The 22290-nt window shown below is 36.2% G+C and overlaps 1 protein-coding gene across 1 annotated transcript; it reads right to left on the bottom strand.

Moving 5' to 3' along the window:
* Positions 1–8535: 8535 nt before the first annotated feature.
* On the bottom strand, positions 8536–20564 carry LOC135214899 (uncharacterized). Its single transcript, XM_064249351.1, has 3 exons — positions 19527–20564; positions 14801–14948; positions 8536–11439 (listed from the first exon to the last, which is right to left on the bottom strand). Exons 1-3 carry the CDS (start codon positions 20264–20266, stop codon positions 11311–11313), a joined length of 1017 nt encoding a protein of 338 aa, XP_064105421.1. The 5' UTR covers positions 20267–20564; the 3' UTR covers positions 8536–11310.
* Between the last annotated feature and the right edge of the window lie 1726 nt (positions 20565–22290).

The raw sequence follows: 22290 nt of genomic DNA, 5'->3' as shown, positions 1-22290 counted from the left end.
CGATTTCATACTTAGTGAATGGTCACTCGTAACTTGAGAATTTCAGATTTGATATTTCTTAGAGTTTATTTAGTGTTTTTGTGGAATCTGAACAAACATTGTTGTTACGGCGCCTGGTTTTGTGAAAGTGTGAAACAAGCTGCAGCAAAAGAAAGAAAGAAATTGGTATACCAAAAAAGGTAAAGTGTTATATTTTTATTAGTTGCAACTAATAGCTGATAGGAACAGAGGTTTGGTACGAACTAATAACTAATAACAGATGGTTACGAAGGTTTGGTAAAAACTAATGGTTACAATGTTTTGAGTGAAAAGATTTACACCTTTACACATTGCAAATTTTTGTTTTGTGTTTATTCATTTGAAGTGATTTTTATGTTTTGTGCATTTGTCCATTTTCTTATTGAAGTGTGCCTTTTTATTTTATATTCTGTGTGATTAGTACTTTTTAAATTTTGGTATTTTCCACATTTTTTCTGTATTTTCATTTGCATTCACAATTTAATTGACTTAGTTATTTTCATTGCTAAATCATTGCACATTTAATTGAATTTAACACTTGTGAATTAATTTGCATGTACTTAGAATTCTTTTCAAGTTTTATTATTGTTTAGCACTTGTGAATTAATTTCCAAATTTCAATTATTGCTTAACACTTGAATTTTGATTGAATTAATTTTCTTGAATTTGTGATAAATTAATTTTGATTTAATTTTACTTAATTGATTCAAGAATTAATTAAACTTTACTTTGTTTGCAAGTAACAGTAATTTTCCCTGGTATTGTGAATTTCACTTATAAATTTTTAATTTAATAATAAGTTTTTGTATTTAAAATTTTTATAAGTGTTTTCATTTCTAACCAGTATATTTGCATTTGATTATATTGATATTAGGTAGAAACATAGAGTGGTAATTGATCTGTTTTCCTTCAATTTACTTGAAGTGACTTCAGGGAAATACTTTTAAAGTTGTTGATGGAGTGATGCCCTTTGATTAATTTAATTACTTACAAGATTACCTCACACCTGTTTTGATGAACTTAGTCTGATTTTCTGCAATACTGGTAAGTTGTCAAGGGATCACTCTTGCCTTTAGAGTATTCAGTTGTTTAGTACCTGTGATGAGGGTTCAGGTGTCTGGCTTTTGTGAGGTATCAGTTAATGAATGGTAAGTGTAGTAACCAGATACTTGGCACTTCGTCACAAATAATTAATGGTGCCCAGACTCGGGAAAACAGATTTCATTATCACTCTAGTATATACTGGTGGTGTTAGGGATATATTTTGTTAGGAGAGTGACCATATAGTTTATGTTTTGCATTTATTGTATTGAATTGTAAGTTGATAACTTAAGAGGAAAATGGCTCAGTTCAAGGTTCAGGAATTTTTAGCAGCCCCTTCCATCCAAGTTTTATCTGAAACCACTCTGACTAAGGCACAGTGGACCGCTTTAGCAGTGGCATGTGGTGGTTATGTGTCTACTAGTATGGTAAAGGCACAAATAAGATGTATTTCTATGGAATCATTGATAGACTCTGGTAGAATGACTGATGAAGATGAGTTAGAATTGGCTCAAGAGTTGTTGAATGTAGTACGTGCTGATCTCATAATTAAGCAAGCAGGAAAGAAAGAGAAAAATTATGTAGAGTTAGAGCTTAGACGCATTGAAGCAGAAGAGAATTTGATTAAGCTAACAATGCTTGCTGAAAGAGAGAGAATGCAAGCTGAAAGAGAAAGAATAGACAGGAAAAAATAAGAAAGAAGAAAAAGCAGCAGAAGAGGAAAGAGAAAGAGTAAGGTTTGAAAGGGAGATGGAATTGATAAGAGCTAGATCCACATTACCTGTAACACCGTCTAACCCTAACCAAGGTAATCAAGACCCTGTATTTGATGTAGTGAGAGTACAGAAGTTAATCCCTAAGTTTACTGAAGAAGCTCCAGATGAGTTTTTGATCACTTTGAGAAAGTGGCTTCAGGTATGGGATGGCCAGAAGATAAATGGTCAGTTTTGCTACAAAGTGTCTTGATTGGTAAAGGGAGAAGTGCTTATCTAGCCTTAACAGCTGATCAGTGTAAAGACTACAAGGTACTTAAACACAGTGAGCTACAAGTTTACCAGATGACCCCAGAGCACTACAATGAAAGATTCAGAAATTTAAGAAAAGATGAGAAGGGAACATTCTTAGATTATTCTTACAAAGTGAGAAGGTGTTTCAAACGGTTAGAAGCTGCTAAAGTTAAAACTTTTGATGAGTTAGAAGAGTTACTTGTCCTTGAACAGTATCTTAAAGGAATTCCTGAACATATAAGAGCCTATTTGAGAGAGAGAGAGAGGTGAAGAAACTTGACAAAGCTGCTACACTGAGTGAAGATTACAATATAATCAGTAGTAAACGTAATTACAATGACAAGTACCAGAGTCAACAACGCCCAGGTTTTAAGTCTTATCCAAATGACAGGAACAAATTTAATGGGAAACCTACAAGTGATACTACCAAGAGTATACAAGGTAATACAACTCAGCAAGCTAATGTGAAATCCTCCTCCAGTTTTTCAAGACAGTTACAGAAACCTAATGTTGTCTGTTTCAAGTGTGGAAGAGTAGGACACTACAGTCAAGAGTGTTACCAGAGTCAACAGCAGTCAAAGCCAGCTGGTCAAGTAGTGAAAGGTGACCAGGTGAAACAAACTTTGAAGAGCATTGTGGGTAAGAATAAGACTCCAGAAAAGAATGAAACTAAACAAGCTGAATGTTTAGCAACCAGTGGAAATGTTACCTCAAGCAGTGAGTGGCTTAGCAGTGTGGAGGCTTTTAAGCCATATATCTATGAGGGTATGCTGTCAACTCGAGAAGGAAGTATGCAGGTACCAGTCAAGATATTACGTGATACAGGGAGTAACCATAGTGTGGTAGTATGTGGTTCTCACCCTCAGTTGGAGAAGAGTCTCACAGGAGATTCAGTTATTTTGAAGGGTATAGGACGAGAGGAAGTAACTCCTATATGCCGCTCACACCTGTCATGTGAATTTGTGACAGGGAATGTTGATTTTGCTGTAAAGGACTCACTGGCTGTGGAAGGTGTACATGTTCTGTTGGGGAATGAAGTTGGTGGTGTGCCATTTATTCCTTGTTCTGTAGTGACAGACAAACCATTGAGGATTAGTCCTACAGTAGAGTTGGAGAAGAATAACCCCCACCTGTTTCCTAGTTGTGTAACTACCAGAAGTATGAAGAAGACTACGACCGTTGGTGAAGAAACTGAGGATTTACACACCCAAGAAGGATCAAGTGAAGGATCTTTGTGCTTAGAAGAATTATTCCAGGGAAGTGAAGTTTCCTATAATGCTGACCAAGAAGAGATTTCCCATGAAGAAGACGACGACGATGAAGAAGAATAACTTGATGTTCCTGAAGAGACTCTGAGTAGTCAAAGTGTTACTGAATACAGTAGTGAAACTACAGTAGCTGAGTTAGCAGATATTGAGAATTCAACCCTTGAAGTTGGTCAAGTGACAAGAGAGAAGCTAATGGACTTGCAGAAGAAGGATGCATCGTTAACTGATTTATTCTTCAGAGTTGTTGATCGAGAAGAGATGCAACAAACTCCTACCTGTTATTATCTGAAGGAATGTTTGCTGATGAGAAAGTATAGACCTACAGATATACCAGGAGATGCTGTATGGGGCAAATATCATCAAATTTTGATTCCATATCCGATGAGAAAGCAAGTGGTTGCAGTAGCTCATGAGTCTGGACATATGGGAATCAGGAAGACTGTGGAGATCATGAAATATTTTTTCTGGCCTAGACTTCACAAACATGTTAGCAGGTTCTGTCTTGAGTGTCATACCTGCCAGATAGCTGGAAAACCGAATGAAACCATCAAGAAAGCTCCCCTACAACCTATAGAAGTTAGAGGAGAACCCTTTAGCAAAGTGATTGTAGATATGGTTGGACCACTGCCGAAGACAAAGAAAGGAAATGAGTATTTGTTAACATTAATGTGTCCTGTGACAAGATATCCAGAGGCAATCCCTGCCAAGATAGTTGCTGAAAAACTTGTGGAGTTTTTCTCAAAGTTTGGTATACCAGAAATAGTACAAAGTGACAGAGGAACAAACTTTACTTCAAGGTTATTCCAGGATGTGATGAATTTGTTAGGAGTGAAACAACAGTTATCTACTGCCTATCATCCAGAAACTCAAGGTGCCTTGGAAAGGTTCCACCAGACATTGAAAAGTATGCTGACAAAGTATTGTTCTGAGCCAGGAAGAGAATGGGATGTTGGTTTACCATTAATGTTGTTTAAAGTTAGGAGTGCTTATCAAGAAAGTATGGGATGTTCACCTAATGAAATGATTTTTGGAAGAGAAGTTAGAGGACCGTTGAAGATTCTTGCAGAAAATTGGGAAGGAAACCAAGAGGAAAGCCAAGGAGAGTATGTGAAGACTTAAGGAAAAGGTTGAAAGAAATTAGCAAAATTCTCTTTAGAAAATTTGAAAATGAGTCAAGAGAATGAAAAGGAGATATGATTCTAAGACTAAGCTAAGAAGTTTTAGTGTTAGTCAACAAGTGTTAGTGTTCTTACCTGTCAAGAGATTTCCCCTCACTAATAAATTACAAGGTCCTTACAAGATAATTCAGAAGTTAAGTGATAGAACTTATGTGATTGATACACCAGAAAGAAGAAGAAAACAAAGGAAGATACATGTGAACCTCTTGAAACCTTATTTCTCAGAAACTAAAACTGAAACTGTGTCAGTAACCCAAACAACTTTATCTACAGAAGACGATGATGGCTACGAATTGGGAGCTGAAAGCAAGATGAATAATTCTTCAATTTTGGAAAATTTGGAGGATAAACTGAAACATCTGAGTGTTAAACAAGGTGAAGACTTGAGTGAAGTAATTAGAAGTTTTCCAGAAATTTTTTCAGATGTGCCTAGGCGTACTGATCTGACCAAGCATGAAATCAAGATTCAAGAAGATGGAAGACCTTTCAAGCAAAGAGCCTATCACTTATCACCTTATCATCGAGATGTTTTGAAGAAGGAAGTTGAGTATTTGCTGCAACATGGATTAGCAGAACCCAGTTCAAGTCACTTCAGTTCTCCATGTGTGTTAGTGAAGAAACCAGATGGTTCATTTAGGATGTGTACTGATTATAGGAAACTGAATTCTATCAGTGTGGCTGATAATTATCCTTTGCCTCTTGATAATATTGGGCAAGCCAAGTTTGTTTCCAAGATAGACTTGTTGAAAGGATATTATCAAATTCCCTTAGATGAGAATGCCAAGTTGCTGTCAGCTTTTATTACTCCTTTTGGACTGTATCAGTATACTGTTCTGCCGTTTAGTCTGATGAATGTACCTGCAACATTTCAACGAGTGATGGATCAACTGCTAGGATCGATAGAAGGAGTAGGTGTATACCTAGATGACATCGTGATTTACTCTACAACGTGGGAAGAACATCTGAAGATTCTGAGGAAAGTTTTCAAGAAACTACAAGCAGCAGGATTAACAGTCAACCTAGAGAAGAGTGAGTTTGGAAAGGCAACTGTGCAGTATCTTGGGTTTGAAGTTGGGAAAGGCCTTCTTGCTCCAGTAAATGCTAATGTAGAAGGTATCCGTAAGGCTACCCCACCTACTACCAGGAAACAGCTACAGAGATTTTTAGGCATGGCTGGATTCTATCGTCGTTTCTGCCCAAATTTCTCAGCCGTAGTAGCTCCCTTGACAGACTTAACTAATCCCAAAGCTAAGTTTGTTTGGACTCCAGAGTGTCAAGAATCCTTTGAGAAGGTAAAAGCCATTTTAACTTCAAGTTCCAGACTTCGACAAGAAATTTGTGACACAAGTTGATGCATCAGACTGTGGCATTGGGGCTGTTCTACTTCAAGATGAAAATAATATCTACCATCCTGTGTGCTTCATGTCATCAAAATTGAAAAAAACATCAGAAAGTATACTCGACAATCGAGAAGGAAACTTTAGCCTTAATCACAGCCTTGAAAAAATTTGAAGTGTATGTGAATAGACCTAGGAATGAAGAAATTTTAGTGTTGTCTGATCACAATCCACTATCATTTATTCAGAGAATGAAAAACCATAATCAAAGACTGACCAGGTGGTCTTTGTGCCTGCAACAGTATAACTTGAGAGTGCAGCACATTAGTGGCAAAAACAATGTAGTTGCTGATTATTTATCTTGTTACGAATCGTTGGATTCAACACCGTGATAAAAAATCTTCTCGGGGGAGGTATATTATATATTGCTACTGTCAGAATGCATATATCCCCTCTTTGACTGTATAAAATATTGTGTATAAGAATTTTGCAACATTTTTTCAGATTCCTAGATAGCTTAGAGATAGGATGTTTTAAATGTGTGTTCAGATTTTGCATAACATATTGTAAAAGAATATATAAAGTAGAATGTAGAAAGAGAGAGAATATCTTTGTCCGTTCAAAGCTAGAGTTGTTTTTCAAAATCTGTCAACATGTTTGATAAGAGAGCTCGAGTCTTTGCGTTGTTATCAAAACATGTCAATCTTAATTATCGCTCAACCTCCGTTTCGATCGGGTACGTGTCTGTTGAGCAAACTGGTCTCGTATGCCTATGTCTTTGTCAAAGCCACGTGCAGATTACACGTTTTGTATGTAAAGTTGCGTAAGATTTCGAAGCTTCTAGAAGAATTGTTGCCCAAAAAGTTTTGTGTCATCTCCAGTCCAGCTTCCGTAAGGGAGTTTTTCATTCGGGCTTAAAGACTCAAACTGTTCACATCTCTCTCTCTCTCTCCATCGCATAGCACTTTTGATTTTAAAGTAACGTAACGATTTTGCACATATTGAATGGTCACTCGTAACTTGAGAATTTCAGATTTGATATTTCTTAGAGTTTATTTAGTGTTTTTGTGGAATCTGAACAAACATTGTTGTTGTAACGGCACCTGGTTTTGTGAAAGTGTGAAACAAGCTGCAGCAAAAGAAAGAAAGAAATTGGTATACCAAAAAAGGTAAAGTGTTATATTTTTATTAGTTGCAACTAATAGCTGATAGGAACAGAGGTTTGGTACGAACTAATAACTAATACAGATGGTTACGAAGGTTTGGTAAAAACTAATGGTTACAATGTTTTGAGTGAAAAGATTAACACCTTTACACATTGCAAATTTTTGTTTTGTGTTTATTCATTTGAAGTGATTTTTATGTTTTGTGCATTTGTCCATTTTCTTATTGTATTGAAGTGCGCCTTTTTATTTTATATTCTGTGTGATTAATACTTTTTAAATTTTGGTATTTTCCACATTTTTCTGTATTTTCATTTGCATTCACAATTTAATTGACTTAGTTATTTTCATTGTTTAATCATTGCTCATTTAATTGAATTTAACACTTGTGAATTAATTTGCATGTACTTAGAATTCTTTTCAAGTTTTATTATTGTTTAGCACTTGTGAATTAATTTCCAAATTTCAATTATTGCCTAACACTTTTGAATTTTGATTGAATTAATTTTCTTGAATTTTGTGATAAATTAATTTTGATTTAATTTTACTTAATTGATTCAAGAATTAATTAAACTTTACTTTGTTTGCAAGTAACAGTAATTTTCCCAGATATTGTGAATTTCACTTATAAAAATTGAATTTAATAATAAATTTTTGTATTTAAAATTTTTATAAGTGTTTTCATTTCTAACCAGTATATTTGCATTTGATTATATTGATGTTAGGTAGAAACATAGAGTGGTAATTGATCTGTTTTCCTTCAATTAACTTGAAGTGACTTAGAACAAGGGAAGTACTTAGACTTCTGAAATCAGGGAAATACTTAGACTTTTAAAGTTGTTGATGGAGTGATGTCCTTTGATTAATTTAATTACTACAAGATTACCTCACACCTGTTTTGATGAACTTAGTCTGATTTTCTGCAATACTGGTAAGTTGTTAAGGGATCACTCTTGCCTTTAGAGTATTCAGTCGTTTAGTACCTGTGATGAGGGTTCAGGTGTCTGGCTTTTGTGAGGTATCATTTAATGAATGGTAAGTGTAGTAACCAGATACTTGGCACTTCGTCACAATATATATATATATATATATATATATATATATATATATATATATATATATATGTGTGTGTGTGTGTGTGTGTGTGTGTGTGTGTGTGTGTGTGTGTGTGTGTGTGTGTGTGTGTGTGTGTCACGGGAGAATTTTTCTCCCACCAAGACATTAAGATACGAGAATAATAATACTAGGTACTACTATACATATGCACTGTTGACAGTCTTCTTGCCTGGAGACCGGTAGGAGAATGGTAGTGTCCTAGTTGACACTGTGGGTATGAAAGCTACTGACGTTTCTGCTGCCTGGGAATTAGGGTAGGCCTGTCCTACCTGCTATTACATGATATTCCGTGTGTGTATGGGTCTTATTACTGATGAGGCCAGGTGGTGTCTTCCCACTGGGAGGCAATTGAAGTGCTGATTTCCATTTTAGGGGTAAGGTACGATGGTATTGAAGAAAATTCCTGGTACTCAGCTCATTTTTTTATTACTCATTACATCTCCCCGGCCTAGTCTCCTGGACGTGGTTAATTTACCTAGTCTTCAGAACTCCTGGACTAGATCCCTGGAAATATTACTTTTATTTAATTTTGATTTCCAGCAAACAATACAAGTGAGTAGTTTAAAACAACAAAAAAATAACTTTATATTGAGATACCTCAAAAAAAAAATACATCAACTACACACTATGGGAATTTTTTTCCTTCATAACAGGATAAGTATCAAACGTGGAGCATCCCTGGAATCAATTAATTTACAGTAAGGTGTAAATCATTCCCTACTCCACACAGTACTAAATGTTTGTACACAATATATGTCAATGGATAAGGCTACCTGAAAGATTTCTGAGAAAAACTTAAACTAAAATGAGGTAAAATTAGGCTAAGGTGCCTTTTAACAGGATATAGTCTAGCCTAGGCCTCTTCAGAAATCGTTAAGGATAGCCTATGCAAAGTTTACATGGCTGATTTTTGACTAGGTTACAATAGGCCACAAAGTTAGGTTAGTTTAATGACGGTATAGGGTAAGTTCTATATAATTAAGTTTTCCATGAATTTATATACATATAGCCTAACTATATTTAACAAAAATAGTCATAATTCCTCATGCAAACAGGATTAGTCTAGGGTAGGCCTTCTTAAATTACTGTATAGTCTAGTCTAAGACCATGATCGGCAGTGGAAATTTCCACGTTAAGGCGTTGCAATCACGTTTGACTGGGCAGGCAACTCTGCACTTGAATCTTCGTCTGCTACTGTTCTTTCATGATAGTGATCTGTTCCAACTAATGAACTAACGGTAATATTATATAGATAATAATTTGTATTAATAATTTGGTAAAATACCCAAAATGAAGGGTGGACTGGAAAATGAAGGGTGGACTGGTTGACGTCCTTCTCGCACAACAGCATTTGTGATTCTTACATGTTTTGCTAGCAGCTAGTGTTACCAAAATGCAGACGAAAGATTCACGACAGTCACAGCGCTCCCATACTCAAAGTGAAAGATCAACAAAACAGAGGACTGCCTACACTGCTACGCACCCGACGTCCACAACGAAAACATTTTACAGTTCCAATCACTCTTACAACAGTAGTGTAAAGATATTAGAGGAGGATGATAAATCAATTCCTAAATAAATCACTAATAATTAAAGGAATAATTTTTCCCATTACACACACACACACACACACACACACACACACACACACACACACACACACACACATATAATATATATATATATATATATATATATATATAATATATATATATATATATATACATATTTTAATTAATCATAGACCTTACACTTATCATTTCCATCTAAACTTAGCAAAAATAGTAAAACTATGAGAGGGTCGTGTACAAACATATATATACTATATAAAATTTTGTTTGTCTTTGTTATTATAGGAAATACTTTATTTTCAGCGTAGCTTTTCTCATAATAGTCTATACGAATGACATGCTCAAAAATTCTGCCCAAAAGCCTATATAGCAGTGCTTCTCAACCTTTTTTGGCCCGTACACCCTTTCACCATATGTCAGAATGTCATTCTCTCCCTTTCCACAATTGTCTGCCTCAAAAGGTGCTTTCCAAATAATATGCAACAAAATACTATGGTAGATTCACATCTGATGGCTAGGTCCGTCCCTTCCGACGCTCCTGATTGGCTGTTGATAAGCTAATAGCAGAGCTGGAAACTCTCAGTCTCTCGAGTGAGTTCACATAGGCAGGATGTATGTTCCACCTCTCCTGAGGGATACTTTAGACAGATATATCCCTCAGGAGAGGTGGAACATACATCCTGCCAATGTGAACTCTCGAGAGACTGAGAATTTCCAGCCCTGTGATTGGCTTATCAACAACCAATCAGGAACGTAGTAAGGCTCTGGCCTAGACATCAGAAGCACGGTTGATGTGAATCTACTATAACACAAACACACAAGCTAGCGGAGAGAAAGCCCAGTGATCTCTCAGTAGTGCGCACTGATGCACACTGAGTTTTGTGCAGTCCTAGGGCCAGTTTGAGCCTGCCGATCTGAGGTGGTTACAATTGCCCTATACCTGTAATTAAAATTATCCCCTGGTTGAGAACCACTGGCCTATAGTGATACAGAAACATGGCGTGGAATGAGACGCGCCAGTTCTACCTAACTGACTACTCCAGAGAGATCTATAGTCACAGAGACACAGGTCGTGTCTTCGAATCCAGGTAAAAAGTCACATCAATCTTGCCTAAACTCTGTTTTTTGCATCTGTCCATCTGCCTGTGGTGTTTTTGCATGGTAACACTGCATCCCGAGCCTTAAGTAGTTATGCTATGTGTAAGTTTTAGGTAAATAAAAGGATATCTGGGTGTACATTTGCAACTGAAAAGTGTTTTAATAATTTACTGTATGCGAATTACATCGTTAATATTCGAAATAGGATATTATTTAAAGCCCTAGACGCAGTGTTACCATGCGCAAATACCACAGGCGGATGGACTGATGGAAAAAAACAGAGTATAGATAGTGACCGCCATGCGTTTTTACCCATATAGTCCACCTTTGCGGATTACTGGAAAAACATAAACAAAAGACTGTAAATATAAAAACAATGACCCAAAGATATACTGTGAACTTATTATGTGACTTTATTACCGGATACCATGAATTAATATGAATTTTGTTTTCCCTGACAATATGACACTTCATTCCTGTGACTTTTTTTCCCCGTAATTTTACCACTCGTCGTCACTCCTCGTCCAGCTGAATCGTCTTGAGTGGCTTTCTCTCGTGGAAGCCGGAACGGTGAATGATGACGCCAGCGGACACGCCCTCTGCAGCTTCCTCTACCATGGCGATGCTCCTGCCACGAATCACCTGCCGGGAGAGGAGATACTCGCATGAGATTGGACTCGGTCATTCGGCGCTGAAGAGGAGACTGAGAGTGAAAAGGTTTTGTAAGTTGTAAAAGGTGGAGAATCTCACAGTTGGCGCTGTGAAACAATAATTCTTATAGAAGATTCACATCAACCGTGCATTTGATGTCTAGGCCAGTCCCTTACGACGCTCCTGATTGGCCATTGATAAGCCAGTCACAGGGTTGGTCGCTGGAAACTCTCAGTCTCTCTCGAGAGTTCACATAGGAAGGATGTATGTTCCACCTCTCTTTAGAGATACGTCTTTCAAAAGTATCTCTCAGGAGAGGTGGAACATACCAGAGTCAAAGTATATAGGGTCTGCTCACGAGGCGTTACTAAAACCTATCCCTGCCCCTTGTGAAACGTCATCAGTTACAAAAGGACCATATCTTTATGAGACTATTTACGATAACATTTTTGAATAACTATTTTTGCAATGGCGTTTTTTTATATAAATTTCCCTCTTATTACAAGTTGTCGTATACTACGTTAAAGTACAAAGAATGCTCTTTCAAGTGGAATATGGCACATTACAATTACGATTACTTTCAAACCCACAAGCGCGCACAGAAAAAATTATCTACGCACACGAAAATGTGCAATTACTTCATCCGTCAACCTACATACATTCACGTTTCGCAGCGTATCTGACTAAAAGATGATGATAGAAAGAAACTGCAAAATGGATTGGAAAGCTGATAAAATTTACTGCATAATGCATAAATAAAATTAATAGGTGTTCTCAGAAATATTCTAGGTCAAAGACGGACCGAAATTTTTACATTTTATGTAAATATTTACCACATCTTTCTTACATAATTTTTCATTTTATTGCATTTTGCCATATACCATGTATAAATACAAAGAATCCCCTTTCAATTGGTGACACATCATAATTACAATTACTTTCAATTCCATAATAGCACACAGAAAAAATTATCTACGGACGCAAAAATTATAAAAAATTAAGCGTTCGTGGGAGATCTGAAATCTAGCCCCGCCCCTTGTGAATAAGTATATATTAGTTTTACCAGACCACTGAGCTGATTAGCAGCTCTCCTAGGGCTGGCCCGAAGGATTAGATATATTTTTACTTAACTAGGAACTAATTGGTTACCTAGCAACGGGACCTACAGCTTGTTGTGGGATCCGAACCACATTGTATCGAGAAATGAATTTCTATCACCAGAAATAAATTCCTCTGGTTCTGCGTTGGCCGAGCCGGGAATCGAACTTCTGACCACCGGAATGGTAACAGCGCGAAATGCACTCGGCCAACGTGGAACTACCCCTTGTGAAACATCATCAGTTACATCCAGCCAGACTGACGAATACCTTTTTGTACTTTTTTCCCGAAAATATTATAATCGTTTGAGGCATGCATAATTAATACATTTATGTATAAAGTTTGTGTTATGTGTAAACTTACGTGTTCGGAAGTATATTTATGTGATAGGAAGTGCTAATGAGAAATTTGCTGGAAATATGTTCCCTGTATCATTGTCTTCATCATTTATTCCTTTCATATCTTATATCGTATATGATGTAATTCTAATACTTTTGATATTGTTTTCTTTTTTGTGGTCAAGTCGTGCAAATGCAACTGCCATTTTTTACACTGCCTGTATCCACATTTTCTTTGTATTTATTGCATAACAATTAGTATTCATAATAAGATTTGGAAAATATAATTAATCTATCATTCTAACCTTTAGCATAAATAAAATAAAAAAGTTGTTTTTCAAAGTGAGGTATGAACACAGTGACAGAACTAAATACATTTCTTAAGAATTATTTACAATCTTGATAGTATTACTACCTGAGTGAGAGAGAGAGAGAGACAGACAGACAGACAGACAGACAGAGAGAACGAGAGTTGACATGTTATAAGAAATGGACTTGAAGAGAATACAGCAAACCAATATATAGGTAAGTAAATGAATAAGTAAAGAATAAACATATGAAGAAAGCTGGAGTAGCTGTGTGTTGACGCTGGTATATTTTATGTGAAATAAAACTAGGCTTGGTGACTAAATGAGCGAATGGGTATTCAGAAATATCAAACATGTGACCTCTTGATAGATTTTATCAAGATTTTATGAAAAACACCATGCGATATGGATTAAATGTATAAAACTAAAGGTTCTTTAAGTAATTAATTGGAGAATCACAGGAAGTGTTACAATTGTGACGTCACAGTATTAGCTCCGCCCCCACTGCCGAGTTGAGCAGACCCTATATACTTTGACTCTGGAACATACATCCTGCCCGTGTGAACTCCCTCGAGAGACAGAGTTTCCAGCCCTGTGACTGGCTTATCAACGGCCAATCAGGAGTATCGTAAGGGACGGGCCTAGGCATCAAATGCACAGTTGATGTGAATCTACTGTATGAGATAGTTGAGAGGTAAGATCGAAGAAAGAGAATATGAACGGAGGTACAGTCAAAGAAATGAAAATCGTTGTAACTATTATTATTCAGTAAATGAAACCTATAAGCTCACAGGGGCCAACGACTTGAAATTCAAGCCTGCTAAAGTATATAGCGTTCATTAGAAAGAAGTCACGCAGGGTAAAAATGGGAAATACAGAAAGATGAGATCAGTTATTAGAAAAAACAGATAAATTAAACAAATATAAATGAATACAAATGTAAGTAAACTATTACAATACAATTTGAACTTTCCAAACAGGTAAACAGGTTAGTTTTACCAACAATATGTAAAGATTTCGCATACTATTCTGATTATGTGTAAGTTCATTTGATTTGAAGAATAAGCTAAGAATTGACGTGTTAATCAACCCTAATATCTAGCATACTCATTTTGTGCTCAAGTGAACTCTAAAACTGCAAATGTGAAGGAGATGAATTAGTTGTTTTTCGATCAATGAACGGAAACTTGAGAATTTCAAAGATAATTCAGAACTCCATTAAATATAAACTTCAAGAAAGAATCTTTTGTTATTTAGAAAAGAAATATCAGCAAGAGGATTTTTTAATCGATAAATCACTGGCCATGTCTCACTTTATGCGTGTATTAGGGGTACATCTAGACCCAGGATTAATCCTGCCTAGACCGTGGTCTGGCTCATGGTATGACCTAGACCCAGGATTAATCCTGCCTAGACCGTGCTCTAGCAATGCCCTCTTGAACTGACAGTTCAAGATGGCATTGGCTCTAGCCCACGGTAAACCTAGACCCAGGATTAATCCCTCCAAGCCTAGACCGTATTACTAATCATTTTCATGCAGTCTGAATATCGATTTAAACTCTTTTTAAAGGCCTTCAAAGATTACACGAGAAAACGTGGGATACTCACTGCCACTCCAACTGGAATCCTTTCCCCCGTACTTCTCAGTTCCACGGTGTCTTCCAAAACAAGGTTCATGTACGAATCGTAACCTCTAAGTGTTCCTTCCACCCATCGCCCTCCCGCGATTTTCGCGATGACTCTCTTGTTCATGTAGCTGATGGAAAAAAAGAAGAAGAAAAAACAGGAAATGACTGAAATTGACACGAAAATCAGTGAGAGTCATATACCCGTGGAACGATGGGAATATTTTTGCGCTCGGACAGAGAATTATTAATCATTGTCAGAAGTCATACTTGGATTTTAAGTGACTGAAATTGTGAAGTGAGAAATGGAGGCCTATGAACATATTCAGGTTGAAGGCTCTGGTAATGTTCACAACTAAGCAACGGTAGGCCTAAGTTGCAAATATTTAATGGCTTTCTTTAGGATACCCAAGTAAAAAGAGCTCAGAATTCCCTTATGCTGATTAAGGGCTTGCATAAAATTCAGGACTGCAATAATTTTTAGTCTTTGAATTAAGTGGTAAAGTCAGATCTGTCTTGTCATAACTCATCTATGATTAAACAACTCACCTGTGAGAACTAAACTACTTTTTTAATATAGTATATCTGTTATTATTGATTTATTACGCGCAAGAGAACTATAATTAGTCAAAATTAATAACAGCGATTACGAGCAAATCGATGGACAAGAAATTACGCAGAATGACAAAAGTGAAGGTCTTCCTATCAGGCGAAGGACGAACTTAAAAACAATCCACAGTCACAAGAATTGATGTAAAAAAAATATAGATTCACTTATTACTAAGAACAAATTGATACAAAGTTAAAATTAGTGTCCCCTTTCGGAGGGTGGGTGGGACGGGGGAGGTGTTAAGTGGCTGGTTAAGATTAAGCTGTCCTTACGCCAGTACAAATACCCTCGCCCAAGGACGGCCTGTGTGTGATAGTGGGTCCTGAGGAACTGCAATAAGTACATGAATTATTAGGAAAATATTCCTTTATGGGTTATCATGCATGATTCAAACATCATTCTAGTTGAGAACTATGATGAGACAGCAAAATTATGAGAGAGAGAGAGAGAGGGACATGGTGGGACGTGGGGGGAAGGTAACTGGGACAACAAATCATACAGAGAGAGAGGTTTACAGTACACTGGACAACACTTAGGAATGGCAAAAAGATAGAGAGAGAGAGAGATACAGTAGGCAACAACCACTCATTCCTTTTCTGGCGTGAAAATTCCTTTTTACTCAATAAATAAATAAATAAATAAAAAACCTTGCATGTGATATGTAGTGTCGACAAAATCTTCCGCAGAGATTTTGTAGAATTAGCAAATGTAATGATTAAATGGCGAGTAATGACGACCTGTAAGTTTGCGCGCCGGTTCTGATTGGGAAATGCTATTACTGTCATTTATTACGCGTTTTTTTTTTTTTTCTTTTTTTATTGTCGAGGAATGCACTGTACGTTGCGCCTTAGTTAACTGGAGTTCTGGAACCAAGAGATTTACTTATAGTAACGTGGTTGTAAATTTTAAATTTTCGAAAGGGACGTTCTTAGCTAACGCCACCAAAGCGGCGATTTGAGACATTTGAGTGTAGTACCTAGTCTAGCTCTGGTGTGTGACTGAGCACGCCGTGTTTTATAGGTGAAGCTTGTTTATAATACTGCGTTTGGAGGTTTGCCATTTCCTCCTAACTTGGAATGGGATGTATTTTGGAGGTTGATATGAGGTAAGTTTCGTTGATGGTCAAAGAAAGTTCATTTGGATGTATTATTGTATCAACTTGAGTGTATTATTATATACCAAACTTGGATAAAATGTCGCCGATGACACATAGCTATTCGATAATTCAAGTTTAACTTTTCTCTGGATATGTAATCGGTGAAACAACAAAACAAGCCTTCAAGAATACCTTTCATAAGATTAAAGTTTCATGAACCCAAAATGAGCTATACAGAATACTGCAATACTTCCTAAAATAAACTTTGATATATATGAAAAGGAAGTGATTATTCATATATTTTCGTGGCTTGATGGTATGTTTCCCTTATTAGGCTGTGTGGCAACAACAGTAGGCCATCGTGGGGTTCGAGTGCAGAAGACTACTATACCCACTATGAATGTTTGTGCCTTTAGGCCTACTGATGCTTCAGTGGGGAAGCTACCTATAGCGTGGTAAGTTTTATGTATTAATATTGATGTTTATGTGGTGTAGAATTTACAGTGTTATTTGGTCAATTTTAACGAGTGTGTGTGTGTGTGTGTCCGTCCTTCAACTACCCATTAGCTGAAACATGCATGCACATATAATATAATAATAACAATACTAATAATAATGTCTAAGCAAATATTAACTTTAAGACATGAATCTGGAATTTTGTATAATGACATAAATTTCACCCCATTGTATAATAATAATAATAATAATAATAATAATAATAATAATAATAATTAATAATAATAATAATAATAATAATAATAATAATAATGGTGTCCAAGCAAATCGAATCTGGAAATTTGTATATACTGGCATAAATTTCACCCCCCACCCCCCAGTAAAATTACAGACCAAAAACGTTGACAATTTTTTTTTCATAGTTAACAGCCTCAAAATCATAGCAATGCTCAGTAGCTATAGATAGATGAAGGCTTCTTAGAACGCAGGAGAAAGATCTGGTGGTAATAACAAGTTTTTTTTCAGCAATTTCTAATTATCATCAACCCCCTTCAAATATGCCAATTAGTAAAGTTTAATTCAGCAAGCATATTCATTATTATTATTATTATTATTTTATTATTAGTAAATTATTATATATATATTCTATTATATATATATATATATATAGGCTATTTATACGTATATATATATATATATATGATTCCATATACTATATATATATATATATATACTATATATATATATATATAGAGGCTGTTCCAAGGCCTACGGTCTGAGGAATAAAGGAACTGATCCTACTAGGATACGTAGGCAGTGGCGGATCTAGAAATCCTTCTTTGGGGGCCATTATTGATATATATATATATCTAGATATATATATATATATATATATATATATAATACACATATATATATGCATGTATACAATATATATATATATATATAATATATATATATACATTACATATATATATATAGATATATATTATATATATATGTGCATATATATATATATATATCATATATATTTATATATATATACATACATATATATATATATATAATATATATATGAACATATATATATATATATATATATATATATATGCATATATACTACTATTATATATGCTATATATATATCTATATATATATATATATATATATATATATATATATATATATATATATATATACTACTATATATATATCTATATATTATATATATATATATATATATATATATATATATATATATATGTATATATATATATCTATGCTATATATACTACACTATATATACCTATCCTATATATATATATATATAGATTAAATATATATATATATATATATATAGTATATAATATAAGGTACATATACTATATCAATATTTACATATGCATCCAAACATATATATACACAGTAGTGGTAGTTTTTGTTGTAAGGTTGTTGTTGCTGAAATAATCATGAACTAATTAAATTTTTGCTAGTAATAACGATTTATTGAAAGAAAACAATGTTCTATTATTCATATCCATGGGGAGGGGGGGGGACCACGTGTACATAGTGATGTATGAATGAACATGAATGATTTTATCACTTCACCGCAAAATGACTGACCATGACCTTGACTTAGTCTCTAAAAGTCACATTCTTATGCCACATTATCCTGAAATAAATTTTTACCATATGACCGATGTCAAACCTTTAATAATCTGAATCTTCCAACATTTGTTCTTGGAAGAGATTCGACAATTTTGAAAATCAATTGCCAAAGTGATATAAAGAAATAATCTCAATTTCACACTGGCCATCCCCCCAGTTATTATTGCACATATTGCTAAATCTGTCATGTTATACTATTATAACTTACAATATAGTATTTTGATTATTGAAATATTATTTTAGCAATTCTTCATATCTCAGCATCAAGTTCCACTTACGGATCAGTCTTCATTGTTGGGGATTTCCACCAACTGGGGGGGGGGGGGGGGGGGAGAGATGAATATGGGGGTGTCACTGGCATGCACTAATTATAATACTCATTCTTTTTTTTTAAGTCATATAGAAAGATATTAAGGTTGTTTTAAAATATTTAAGCCTATCAATTTGTGACTCACGTTTTTATATAAAAGAAAGAAAATGGATTTATTTCTTACAGTTATTGTAGTAAAACTCGACTTATCTTCGTATAAAAAAAAACAGCCAAACTACTTGATGTATAAAACTGTAATAATAATAATAATAATAATAATAATAATAATAATAATAATAATAATAATAATATATGAAAATTAAACTTAAGCTTTTACTACAAGCTTCATGAACTCAAAATGGGGGGACCACCAGTTTCAAATGACACGTGCCCCCACCGCCGCAGTTACGCGTATGTCCTACATACAGGAAACATTCTTGGTTACAACATCCTTGCATCATGAGAGTTGCCCCGGATCGGAATGGCTGTAGCCCTAACGAGACAAGCGGTGGGAAAACAACATCCTGATTGACTTTGAAGGGAGCATTTTGAATTAGAGGAAAACTTACGCAGTGAATTCTAGATTGGTCCTGTTCGATGACTGACCGCGGTGGGAACTCTGCCGTGTGGTGCCACCTGCCGGCGACCCAGACTGTCCTCTGGAGGCCAGGTTCCTATCCGGAGTAATGTTAGGTCCTGCATCATCATTCGGGGACACTATTTCTCTGGAAGCGACCAAAGGGCAAGGCACAGACGACTTGGCCACGTAACACTGAGATTGTTCAGACTTCGATGAAACACTGGTCAGGGTGCCTCGATAACTTGATCTTGTTGGAGATTGCGGAAGTTCGCTCTCGGGAACAGGAACTCGAGAAATTTGACGTTTATCCGACTCATTACCATTGACGACGTTGCTCTTGGGGCGTCTAGAAGCAGAGAGAATAAATCCTCGAGATGACAGTGATGGGTTACGACGCCTCGTTGATCGAAGGGTCTTCTTACCGGGCTCGCGATGAGACTCTTCGAACTTGCTTTGTAAATATAAAAATGACGAGCTGTGAGATGGGATTCCACGGGCCGTGTGGCGACTGTCTTTTTTCCTGTTAACGTCGATGAACATCTTTCTCCTCGCCCCACCACGACTGTAGCGCATCTTTCCGCAGGCGACTCCGAGCGGCTTCATGCGCCTAGGCTTTGTTCGCGGCGTCACACACAGCCTATTGAGCAAGCGCGAGAGGTCCTTCACTGCCAGATCGAAATGATTCTGTCGTTTCTCACAGCTCGTGGTATGATTTCTCAGAGGCGACATGACACTCTCGTTGTTAAATCTCTAGTGGAACGGCATGAATGCCTCATTCACTGGGTAATTCATCACCGTACAGAGAGGACGGAATATATCGCTAGAATTTCATTTGCTGCTTTCAAACGGTGCCTTAAATTTCAAACTGTCGTATCAGATAATCAGCACAGAAGTATCCAGCCTCTCGGCCATCAGTAAGGGAACGAGTTCGCTTTATCGGTCTCAGCTCGATAGTCGACACCGACTGCACCCTGGGCAGCGCCGCTATGATGCCTTGACCACACTCATTGTGGGTAAACGACTAAACGTCAGTGTTGCCAGTGCAATTGCAACCATAATTTGCCTCCGTAACTGTCAGAGTTGACTATCAGTAGGAGATGGATATTCGATCTGACTTTGCATATTTTGATACGTATTTATACTTTTATTACTTACGGATTAAATTTCAACAAAATAAATTTTGTGTATATTTTATTTATGGTAGTTTTTTTCATTATCGAAGTTTAAGTACCAAAATTTAAAGCAAAGTTAGTGTTTTTTCTTTTACAAAGAAAGACGTATTCATAGTCAGTGTGGCTTCAGATATCATTACCACAGATATTACTGTTTGACCGCGTTTTCAGACGAAAACCTACAAAACGGCAACGCTGCCGCAGGGGGTTCCCATTCGAGGTTCTCTGCTTCGCTTGCAAATGACGACCTCAGCAGGATATTTTTTCTTACAGCATGACAGGCTGGTGGCACAGGAGGCTATTGTGGGGATGGGTGGAAATGGGAAATGGCGGGGCCGACGTGATGTAACTCGGGAAATACTGCATTTGCAGAGGTGAAACCAAAAAACTTCCTTGGATGCACATTTTCCTCCTTTTTTCTTTTGTTTAAACTCCCTTTTTTCTTTACTGTGATTGTTTATGCTTATTTCATTCAGTTAATAACCATATCCAAAGTAGATTAGGAGTAGTTCAGCAATCAGTAGTCTGGCTACGCCTTTTGAGAGAATGGAAGCAAGGAAAACCTTACCAGTAGAGATACAGTGTGTTGTGCAGTATGCTTACGACTTACAGCACCGCAGGCAAGCCAAACGCGGTATACTTATAGGGGAAAGCCATCTACGTATAGCGAATGGCATTGGCTGTGATATTATACGCACCATTTCCACTTTATTGATTACTACAGGTAGTATTACAAAATATAAATGATTACAGACGAATGCATAGGGGAATTACAATACATCAAACAGAAATTACTCATTAAAAGAATACACTAAAAGACGTGTCTTAAATATTAAAAAGTATGCAACATTTATATATATATATATTGTATAACAAGAAAATAATATGAATTTTTGGTATGAAAAGTACATATTTTACCAGGTTTCTGACAAGGGACATAATTGTTATAAGGAGTCCAGCAGAGAAAAAATAACGGTAATATTCTTTGAACTTCGTCGTACACAGGATGTGATTTACACTTATAGTTCCTTTCTGGGTCTTGGTCTACTTCGCCAATCATCTTGGTATTCATTTTCTATCAAGCTTAATGCACGTTTGATGTAAATTGTTATAAAACAGCAGTCAACAATTCTTGAATTGTGGGGCAAGAGGGTCCTATAAAACAGAAAAGCAAATCTTTGTTTGTTGGTCATGAATCCCAGGGAGGTCGGTGGAATTAGCCACAATTCGGGAACGCTTACAGTCCACCTGTGCCCATGTAATACGAGTCGATCTAAATAATACAGGCGCCACTTTGAATCGTGAATTATCTCATATTGCCTACTTGCTGTTCCTCGCTTGTGTGGCTGAGTTTGTACTCTTGAGTCGTAGTGGCATAAAATGGAATAATTTGATATTAAACTTGACTTGGATGCAATAGAAAGGTTAAACTCACGTTACTCTTATTACCAGCGGTGGTTTTAAGCGGACCACCTGGTCACGTGCCCTATGGGTAGAGTAATGTGTAAATCTCAAAGCGATCTATAACTATTGAAAATGTGTATCCAGTGCGCACAAGTAAAATATTGATAAAAGCACTGT

Source organism: Macrobrachium nipponense, chromosome 46 (genome assembly GCF_015104395.2).
Source record: "Macrobrachium nipponense isolate FS-2020 chromosome 46, ASM1510439v2, whole genome shotgun sequence".
Lineage (NCBI taxonomy): Eukaryota > Metazoa > Arthropoda > Malacostraca > Decapoda > Palaemonidae > Macrobrachium > Macrobrachium nipponense.
Note: the sequence above shows the minus strand (reverse complement) of the source record. Positions and strands in the feature narration are given on the sequence as shown.